Consider the following 11375-nt stretch of genomic DNA (forward strand, 5'->3'; position numbering starts at 1 on the left):
ACCTTGGCTTGAATTTAGAACAGGGTCTTTAACAATGGATTTCGATACGAATAAATCCGTTAGGTTTCTCTATTAATTAGTAATAAATTTTGGTAGAAGAAAATGGGTGATTTTTTTTATTTCCTTCATAGGTCAACCTTCCTATTATTGTCCAAAAATTAATTGCTGTATTCTTCGTTTCTCACGATTATCGAATAGTCAAGGTTGTAGATCGCATCATCAAAAATTTGTTTTAAGATTATTTTTTTATGGAAATAGACACGGAAAACATGTTTTCAACAGTAAGTCCGGTTGTACCGAGGGGTGTAGCAACGATGTTTTTGTTTATAAATGATTTAGTTTAAACGCCAGAAAATTCTTGTGTCTACTCAATATTCAACGTACTCAAGAAGCTAAATGATTCTCATATAACGTCAGAGACATTAAACTTGATCTTCTGGAATAATAACATTATTATTTGGACTTTGTTCACTAGGAACCAGTGCTAATGAACCCCTCGGTTATTATAGTCATTGCTCTCAAGGGAAATTTGCATCCCCTGAAACCTAACCTTTAAAAAATTTTAAAAATGACATTTTTGGTCAAAAGTGCAATTTTGGCATTTTTTTATTTTGCTCCAGAACGGTTCCAATGCATAGCAAAGGGCATATTTATACCAGAAGACTTTAAATTAGATGAAATAAGCACTTTCAATCAAGTTCCTATAAAATGACTCAATGGTTACCAAAACTGTCTAGTATCAAAAATAATAGTAAAAACTATATACAAATTTACTGTCCAATTTTGGAAAAAATTGCTTATTACAGTTATCGGATTTAAACTCACCCAATAACATCGAACAATCATCCCTGGATCGAACACTGGATTGGCGAATTCGGCCAGGTTGCCGCTGCCTCGGGGAATCCGTATCGGGTTGACGAAATCGCCAGGATTCAAGTCCGGCCCGCGAGCAGTCAATGACGCCGGTCGCGTGCGGCGTTGCCGGCTCGGTCCGCGATCACCTGGAAACCGAATTGCGGAAATTAGTTTGTAAAATGTTTCGTTTTGCTTGGCTACACATCAGACTGTTGTTTGAACAAATTAGCTTTCGCCGTTTCGGTCCTAAACAGTTTCAAGAAATAAACCGGACGGAGATTTGCCGTTGGACAACTGGCAACGTTGCAGGGTTGTTTAAAAGGGCCATTAAATGTGACATAAAGATCTTATCGTTTTAGTTTTACAGCTGCCAGTGAAATATTGCAGTGTAAAGTGGTAATTTTGGTGGTTCTTTGCATAATTCGTCGACCTTCACATACATTGATCGCGATTTAATTCTGACTGGTTGACATTTATCCGTCCATGAATAAGTTTTGTATCTTGATTTGGATCCTTTGTTTGAAACCCATTAAATATGCCTTGATACTTTTAATCGAATCGAGTTACTTAACAGACTATTTCGTAATAAACTGGGAATAAATTTTAAGATCTGGCACCAACGCTTCCAAATGCAATTTGCAAATTTTGAGTGAGAATGACTAGAAACACTAATGAGAGTATCAGTTATATAATAATTTAATTTATTTAATAATTTAGATAACATGTAAAAAAGTAACTACAAACAAAGCTCACCAAATGCAATCAACGATATTCAGCCCTAATGCACCCTTTTTTTGGTTTATCCTCGATTCGACGATATTCGCAGCGGAAACGGCAACGTCGCGGCCAAAGAAATTCGCGCTCCAACGACTTTAAAACGAGCGCCGTGTGTCGTTGCTGTCCTGCTGAAAGCAGGAGACTCAACCGAAGCAGTGCGCGCACGTAGTACGGAAATCAAATGCCTGCAGCCGCCAAGAAAATGCTGCTTATAGTAGGATGACCACGTTGCCGGATTGGTGGGTGGGTGCAAGATAAGGTCATCGCAGGATAAGACGCGTCAACCACAAAAGAGGTGTCGATGGGCTTAATTTTTTTTGTTGACGTACCACAAACTCAGGAAGAATTCACGCTTTCTGACAGAGAATAGAGATGTTTACTAAAAACTTCAAAAAAAATCCAAGACTATGCAACACCTGGCGACATCTACGTTTGAGTGGTTAATGGCCGTTTGCACCAACGTATTTAAAACTCCATTAATCATTCAAGCTAAATTGGAATCTTGCTAAATTCAGTTCAGATAGACACTGTCCCCAAAACAAATGATAACCTAACTTATACTTGAACATGTTGGTGCAGGTCATAGACCAATCGAAACAATTATGAAGTTTTCTTATTGGTCGAAAGTGCAGCGCAAGTGTCAATGATGTGTCTATCAGTTAGCTAGACGAGAATCAAGTTTATGAAAGGAGCTTAATAATAACGAAATATTTTATTTTTAGATAAATCCTACAGACTCATTAAAGAGTAGTACAAGAAGTTTTTGAAATATTGAGTAAAGATCATTGTTTGATGGGTTGACAGACTATCATGAATCGAACTTGTAAGCAAAATGGCGGAACGCTAAACGCCATATTAGTCAGTTCAGTATATTTTGTAATTTGTATGCGCTCAGTGAATTTTAAAGATATGTAGGATATTGTTACGATTTTCCTGTGGGTTTACACAAAGTCAGTTTAACTCAACAATTAATAAATTTATTTACACTTCAAAACATTCCGTACAATAATTAATTCAGCTACTAAAAACACTACTACAATTCCACAATTATTCCACTATTTAAAGTTTACCGCGTTCCCAAATTTACTACTTCCGCCGTCGACACTGCTTCGCGATTTGCGTCGAATATCAAAGATGCTTCCAGGTATCGCTTCCTAACTGTGGCCTACTTTAACACGCGCCCGGCCAGATATTGCGGCGCTTTGATTCCATCCCGAATCGAGTGCTCGTTCAGAAGTAGGCCCAAACCGTAACAATATTTATCACTACTCATGACTATAATAATTATATGTAAAAGTAAGCACTTATTTGATTATATTCCGGACAAATATTAGTATCAAGTATTTTAAAACGTAATTCTACTTGTGACACCTTGTATGAATCTACTTGAAACTTAACGATTACAAGAGATAATCACGCAGTTTGCTATCAAAGTAATTAGTACCACTTACAACACCTAACCACAAACATGTGGACAAACATTTTAATAATTCTTGTAACATTTTCGTGCTTCAAGGCAGAACCTTGTTTAGTGACTGAATTTGATCAAATTTCAAGCTTCACTCTAAACTGTAAAAACATCACCATAGAAAATTTAACAGTGCCCGGTGGTGAAACTCTGAAACTCAATTTAACAGATGGCGCTACGGTTATTTTTAAAGGTAAAACAGTGTTTGAGTTTTATTTGTGGAAAGGCCCACTGGTTACGATAAATGGTACTGCCGTTACTGTAGAAGGCGATGAAGGTATGTTTATGTTAATCATTTATGTGAAATCATAGTTGAACTTTTAGGGCATGTGTTTGATGGGCGAGGAGAGGAGTACTGGGATGGTTTGGGAGATTGGGGAGTTACAAAACCACAATTTTTTACCGTCCAAACCTTTGGAGGTTCCATAATGAGGAATATTTACGTTCTAAACTCTCCTCATGATGTATTGCAAGTGACCAACTCAGATTCGGTTACATACAGCAATTGGTATATTAACAATACTGCAGGCGATGAGGTGTTTGTACTTTAAAAAGTTACCAGAAAATGGATATAATGAGTATATTTGATAGGGTGTGGCACCTGAAGGAAAATTTGCAAAAAATACTGACGCATTTGATGTGTGGAATTCTACTAACGTAATTATAGAAGATTCAGTAGTTTATAATCAGGATGATTGTATAGCAGTGAGATGTGGTAAGGGAAGTAATTTGTGGTTAGTAAACTCCATTAAAGTCGTACTATAGGAGCAAATATTAACGTAAACAATCTGGAATGTCACGGTACTCATGGTCTAAGCATATCAGTGGGTTTCAACAACGATACAACTGCTATAAATCCACTAAACGTCCTTACCAACGTCACTTTTGCCAATTCCACCCTTTTTGGGGGTGAAAACGCGATTCACATCAAAACTCACAACGAAGGTGGCTACGGATTCATCGAGAATGTCACTTACGAAAACATTCAACTTAAAGGTGACGTTAATGTTGCAATTTGGAAAATTTGTGTTTTATAATAAGCAGTAATAATTAGGGCCTTCAAGGTATGGTATTTTAATTGAGGAAAACTACCCCAATCATGGCGAACCATCTGACAACATCCCTATCAGAAATTTGTTGATTTCAAATGTTAAGGGAGAAGTGGAACCGGAAGCAGTGGCAGTTTCAGTGGTTTGTGCTGAAAATGGATGCGAAAATTGGTTTTGGAGCGGTATTGAAATCACAGGATCCCAAAAGAATAGCACGTGCAACTTTCAACCTTCTGGCTCCTTTATATGCTGAATAACTAATAAAAATCATGTTAAAAAATCAAATGTAAATTAACCAAATCATCTGTCATAATTCTAACGAAAACATATCAATAATAACAATTTAAAGTCAAGTTCAATCCGTACATCGATTCGTTCAAATTTGGAGCCTTTAAAGAGATAATTCAATGCCAGTCACAACATTGTATGGCATGCGAATAAATGGTCCATTGTAAACGCGAAAAGAAACGCAATCCGGACGCTTTGTTATTTATTTATAACATTATTTAAATCGAAGCCAAGTCCAAAAATGGCGAGCGAGGAAGTTTTTGTAAAGGCAACAAAAAATTGCGGCTTAATACGCGTAACGTCAGTATACAATTTAATTCGTTGATCCGCGTGTGTTTATTTTGAATTTGACACTTTTCTGACAAGTTACCCGATTTTTGTGGCTCTTCCTGAAATCAAATATGGCTATGTAATTTAATATGATATACAGACAGACTTGTATACAGGAAAGGTTTAGTAGTAGAATAGTAGAAAGGAATCAAATATTCAGAAGTTCAGAGTATCATTTACTCCAATTTTCAGGTTTTGAAAAATTTTCAAATGGAACGCTCAAAACGTAGGAAACGCGTCCATAAAAAACACAATTTGTACCGGGTGACCCAATAAGACTGTTCCTCGGCCATATCTCGGAAATATACATCGTCAGGACGTTCATGTTGCTCGAAGAAGACGAAACGCATGATAAACTTATCACATTAATATTACTCTCAAAATTCTTACTTTAATTCTTACTTTTAATATAAAAAATACGCCTAAAACCCAAATAGGGATATTATATCCAAATTCCACATATTTCGGAACCATTGATAAAGATTTTTTGTAAAATTTGATGCCTCAAATCTAGCATTAAATGCGAAAAATGTGGAATATACATATAAATGTGGAATATACTTATTTGGGTTTTTAGGCATACTTTTTAAACTAAAGGTAAGAATATTAATTAAGTGACTTCTATGTAAAATTCAGGATGCATTTAGTCCTTTTTTGAAGCAACATGAATGTTATGATAACAAATATTTTTTTAAAATGCCTAAATGAATTCTATTTACACTCACAAGTGGCCTAACATCTTATTCATCTTGTAGCTAAATTGATTTTTAGTTTTAGAAAACTTACATTCATTTAATTTTCCCAATATTTTAGTTTAGAGACAACATTTTGAAAAGCTGTTTTCACTGGCCTATTTGGAAGCTATTTGGCTACTTTTTCATACAGAAAAAGTCATATCATTCCATTTGACTTTTTTGGAATTTGTGTCATGGTGTCAAAGCTAACCCACTGGCAGCAAAGGATTCAACTAAATGAATTTTTTTTGGTTGAGACCTATTACCCAAGGAATGCTATTTTCAACAAAACCAAATTTGTTAAAATCAGTCAAATCGCTAAGAATCGCCCCCACCATCTTTTGAAATAACTGAAATTCGGCATCATAATTCTAGGATTTCTACCAATACTCGACATTGTTTAAGCAGTTTTACGCCCTAATTTGGGGTTAAAGTGATTGTTTTCTGTCAAAATTTGCATTTAGATCAGACGCTTTTCAGGTCTGTTTGATTATTTTTGTGATTATTTTCTTAAAGTGAATGCGTATATGCAATAAAGTAGACTGTGGTCAGTGTACCAGCTTTAAAAAGGTACATAAGATATGAGACCGCAACGTCTCCTTCAAAATTCAAACTTGGCCTTAACCACACCGACGTTAACATGGGACCGCAAATTTTTTAACTCCATTAAAGGGAGACAATGAACAATATATTATATGTCCGTGTATTTAAATTAAAGAGAGTCGGAAATATCGTATTCCTTGCCTTTCAATTTGGTTGATTGATAAATAAATAAGCGCGCGATATTAATTGGCCGGACCAAGGGCGACTTTTGTGTAATTAAGCCACCTTTTGCTGTTATAAACTGGCTTGAAACTTGTTTTTCTTTTCATTGGACGTAACGTTTCAAAATAACGTGGACCTCATCCCACCACGTTCATTTTTGCCAGTAAGTTCACCTCGCGTAACGCTAAACCGCCATTTATCAAAAAAATTAAAAAAAAAAACTGCTATCGATTAATTTCTATTAAGGTGTGAATAAGATGAATATATGCATGATATTAATAGAATTTTAATTGACTTATTTCAACTCGATGGCTATATAAGGAGGGTATTTGCTTGGAGAATGAGGAACTCGATTTCGCTCAAAAAAAGACGCAAAGATTTTGCGACCTTTATGGAACGTTAATTTACGTAACCAACACGAAAACAAATTTGAATTGAATGGACTCAATTTATTGACAACAAATTAAAATATCCTCGTCATTGACGTAAAATAGAAATCGAAGCAGGAACACAGTATCCAAGACGAGAGAAAAAAAAAAACAGTGAAAGCGAGAAATACCCTCCGATGGCCAAACAGGCTAAGAAACAAACGTTTGTTGAGTTTATCTAACAGCAATCTCTACACCACATTATGATTCACTTTCAGATGTTATCATTCAATTAAAACAAAGTATAACAGTAACAAAAATCAATGATGAGACTTAATTGCTAAGTTATCGGAGAAGAATCAATTCCTGCAAAACAATAAAAGTAGAAGAAAGCGAAAGGTCAATGTAATAATAATTATGATGAGTAACACCAGTAGTATCGATAATTGCAAACCGTGGCTAATGGAGAAGACGTTCGCCTTACTGGCGGCAAAAAAATTAATAACTCTGCAATTTGAAGCCCGGTTTTTTGAAATTTGTTTTCATTCTTTTATTATACTTAATAATAGAGAATACTCAAGCGCATGTAGAAATAACGTTGAGGATTTCTGTCTGAATCATGAAAAACTTGAATCTGTAATATGTTACAACAAAAGTGAATAAGATGTCTCAATCGGACGAGGGCGATATGGACAATTCGCCCCAGTTTTACAGGCTATTTTTTCTACGACTAATTGGAATAACTTACCAAATTTCACACAAATAAACACTCAGTGTTTTAAACAATGAGTAAAAAGAACAAGTATCAGGAGGTAACAATAATACAAATTATAACCCGTTTGTGCATTAAGCGAGGGGGACGGAAGTTGATTGCGCATTCGCCTACTGCGCAGTTGAATTGAAGCAAAGTCATTGAAAGTTTGGAGTTTCAAACCCGCAAAAATTTGTTGTTTGTATTTGTTTTAGTATAGTGTTAGTTTGTTTTGTTTGTTTGTGGTTCTTTAACAGTTGTGTTTTGCAAATTTAAATTAAGTTGTACAGTGGACAAGATTAAATTTAGATCTGATAGTGCCAACCGGAAGTTGACGGCCGCCATATTACTCCCCCCGCTCCCCCTTGTTTCTGTCACCCACTTTGTTTGCTATTGCTCCTTCCTGCTATGTTTACATTTTTTTATTCATTGGTTTTAAACGTTTCCGTGTTTACATCATAGAAAACATTATAAATCTAGATATACATGTCAATGGAACTGTTTGAAGTCACGTTTTGACAGATTGAACATAGCTATTATAATTTCTACGCGAGAGGGCGCTTTGGATGGCACACTATATATTAGGGATGTCGATTTTTAATAAGCAAATCGATTTTTAGTATCGATTCAAATCGTACTTTTGAATATCGATTTCCCAAAAAATCGATCGATTTTTGAATTCGATCCGATCCACCTGTTATTTTAATTTTTTATCTGACTTTAAAGCCAGCTCTATTAAGCAACTTTTAAAATCCCACTTTAAGGCAAAGCAAACAAAAAATTCAATATAAAGATATGTTAGGTTAGGTTAGGTTGCTAAGCCGGTTATATTTACATAAAACAACAAAAACTCTAGAATAGTTTACTCCCTTATTTGACCAGTTACGTTAAAATTCCATAGAAAACATAAGAAAAATGTTTGAATTGAATTGATTGATCACACCGTTTGGCCGCTAGAGGGCGTTGAAGATCCTTTACCAAAAAATGTGAAATGTTTTATTATTTTACTATTTGTTTATATCAGGTTATGATAAAAAAAAAGGTGTGTACTATAGTAAATAATTATTAGTGAGTCGGACTATAATGGTAAACCTGCTTTTAGTAACGCAAATACAATAATACTATAGATAACACCACAAAATGCTATTTGTGATGCTATTTTATACCGTATAGGTAATAACTTATTTATTAGCATAAAAGTAATACATTAATACGCACTTGATAAATATTTCCATAGCAAGAGTTTCAAAACTAGGTCATTTCCAACAAGGTTTTTATAAGCTTTAAATAAGTTGGGGTTTCTTTCGGGATTAAGAAACTTAAACCTTCTGCTGCTGCTTTTGGTTCATAATCTGACACCCTCATATCACCCACAAAACTCACGAACAACACAAATATGCAACTTTAACTTTACTTTTAATACTTTTTAGCACTTTAGTGAAGGATATTCAAATTTTAAATTCAAAATAGATGTTGTGACATTATCAAACATCAATGACAACTAGGAAATTAGTCGTTTTCTTTCGAATCTAAACGCGATATGGTCACGTGGCCTGCGTATAATTTTGTAATCATGGGGTCACGTGATTTTTAGAAAAAAATAAAGTGGTTCTCTCTGACGGCGGATTCTATCAAAATAGCTTTTGATCAAATGTAAAATTTTGGGTCTTCATGGCCTCCTATATAAGATGGAGATCTAGATTTATAATGTTTTCTATGGTTTACATTATCACTTTTGACGCAGCCAAAGTTTGACCGGTGTCCCGTCTTTTAGGTTGAGGTGTTGAATCACCGCCTACTATACTAAAAAGTAGAAAGCCTAGAGCCGCATTCGTTTTCAAACTCCATAGAGCGGGCAGAGCGTTTTTGACGTCACGATGACGTAATTTGGCAAAGCCATTATTTGACCCACTGTCAAATTACGTCATACTGACGTCAAAAACGCTCTGCTCGCTTCATGGAGCGTGAAAACGAATGCGGCTTAGAAGGTGCTTGTCAAAAATTCCAATGTGCCGGAAATAGTGATGACAGTTTGCGTTTGTTTGTATTGTGGAAATTGAATTTTTTGAGGATTAGATGAATTTTTACGGTTTAAAATCAAGGTTATTTGCGTAAGTTATTTTTGTTTGCTGCCTGTTCTTAAATGTTTTAAGCCACATTGTAACAGCAATTCAGGAAAAAGCCCAACCGTGTCAGTTTTTTACTTTACAACAAACCGGGTCTAACTCAACAGTGGTTGAACACTTTGAAGTGGGATGATTTTACCTCAACACTATACTCAATGGTAGGTACAAGTGCTTTCTGGTACAGTAGACTTATTAGATACTTGTTACATGCGCAGATATGTGAGTTTTATTTTAAAGCATGCTTCATAGTGAGAGCAACAAAAATAATTTTGAATTAATGTTCTTGGTAATGACATAAGAAACATTTATCAGTTTTGCTTACTTAGTTTCAAGAATTTACAGATTTTCTCATACTGAACAATGTTTATAAGCTAGTTTGCTGTGTGTTGTACTTTCCAGGACAAATTTTCTAAGCAATTTGTTTAGACTGGACTTGATTGTGCAGAAAAAGCTCTATCTAATACATATCTGGATCAGGAATGAACCTTTCTTTGATTTTTCACTCACAACTTGCAATTAACTACAAAAAATATAAAAAAAAACATATTTCTTACTACATCTGCATATGTTTGTGTATAAAACGAAAACCGCTAACGCCGCCATTAAAAGTGACATTTTAGGCTTTCTAGTATAGGCCCTCTATGGTTGAATGGATTTGATTCATTTTAAATTGCATATAAAATCTTTATTGCAAACTTGTCTAAAGTATTCACTTGTTGGCCTTTGTTGTATTCTATCAGAATAAAAAGTCAATAATATTCAACCGATTTTTAATCAACGTTAGAATAAATCATCAAACAATAAAAAATATGTCTAAAACAATACAATGGCGATAACCATCTTCAAATCTCAAGGCAAAAGGTTTTTTAAACCTTGATCATCGTTCGCATCTCAAAGATGGAATCAAACACGCACTCCCTTGTACAGTACATTACAATGACTGAAAATAAAAGTAAAAAAAACAAACGGACAGCAACCCGAGTTGAAATAAAACAAAAAAAAAACAAACAATACGACAAACCATACATTTATCGGAACCGTATACATACATTGTATAAGCGGTGCGTCGATATGGTTGACATTTGAAACGGGTTTTAGTGCAACAGCAATAATTTAAAAGGAAATTTATCAGTCTCTGATATCTTATTGATGAACTGTGATATTCGTTTTTCTGAGCCAACAATAAAAACACCCCCGACACTGACTTCTTCTTTTAAGGCAATGTTGTCAAAATGGTGAATTTAAAAAACACTGCAAAAGGTTAAAAAATTACCTTAAAAATTAATTATTGGACAGCAAACCAGTTAAAAGCAAATGCGTTTCGTTCCACTCCGCGTGTTTCCGTGGTACATCAAAAGATTTCGTTCGTTCGACAATAATTCATAATTTGTTAAGGATGAAAAAAAGTGGATTATTTTTGTTAGTTTATAAATGCCCGGCAATCGCGAACCCAACTGAACAGTAGGTTCGCATAAAAGTCAGTCACCCAAAGCGCAGAGGCGTAACAAACAGGGTCGGCGAAAGGAAACTTACAACTTTGGTCAGGCCGCTGCCAAGTGACAGACCTTGAATTTCACCACGATAAATTTTAACACCGATTTGCACCTCTTGCGTTACTCGAAAAACCTACGCATCGTTAAAAAAGTTGGATTAAGATCGGGACAATTTGAATTTTTTTTCTGCACCCTGTTATTGCATGTTACATAAAGTGATAAAATAAATAACAGTACAGCAATTATTTGTTTACCTTATTGTGATGTTAAATTATTTAGTAATTTTCTAGTTTAACCTGTTCCACCTGGCTTAATGCCCAAACTCAAGCTGGTTTGATAACCGTAATATTTCTGTCAATTGTCAAAAACAT

General features: G+C 34.9%; 2 protein-coding genes across 5 annotated transcripts in view; one reads left to right on the forward strand and one right to left on the reverse strand.

Annotated features, from left to right (window-relative positions):
* The window catches only part of LOC145728050 (uncharacterized), a 69764-nt gene extending 58823 nt beyond the window's left edge, over positions 1-10941 (reverse strand). The window contains exons 1-2 of one of the 4 annotated variants that reach the window (XM_081977980.1): positions 10785-10941; positions 826-1001 (exon numbers count right to left, since the gene is read on the reverse strand). The gene's annotated coding sequence lies outside the window, so the exon portion shown is untranslated. Of the gene's footprint in view, positions 1-825; positions 1002-1608; positions 1814-10784 lie in introns of those variants that run through there. The other 3 variants (XM_081977979.1, XM_081977987.1, XM_081977986.1) reach the window with 3 other exon arrangements.
* Positions 3061-4434, forward strand: LOC145728062 (polygalacturonase-like). Its single transcript, XM_081978007.1, has 5 exons — positions 3061-3377; positions 3425-3636; positions 3692-3815; positions 3866-4096; positions 4155-4434. Exons 1-5 carry the CDS (start codon positions 3101-3103, stop codon positions 4400-4402), a joined length of 1092 nt encoding a protein of 363 aa, XP_081834133.1. The 5' UTR covers positions 3061-3100; the 3' UTR covers positions 4403-4434.
* Positions 10942-11375: the final 434 nt, after the last annotated feature.

The sequence above is a fragment of the Ips typographus genome, linkage group LG4 (genome assembly GCF_016097725.1).
Source record: "Ips typographus isolate SLU linkage group LG4, UJ_Ityp_2.0, whole genome shotgun sequence".
NCBI classification, from domain to species: Eukaryota; Metazoa; Arthropoda; class Insecta; order Coleoptera; family Curculionidae; genus Ips; species Ips typographus.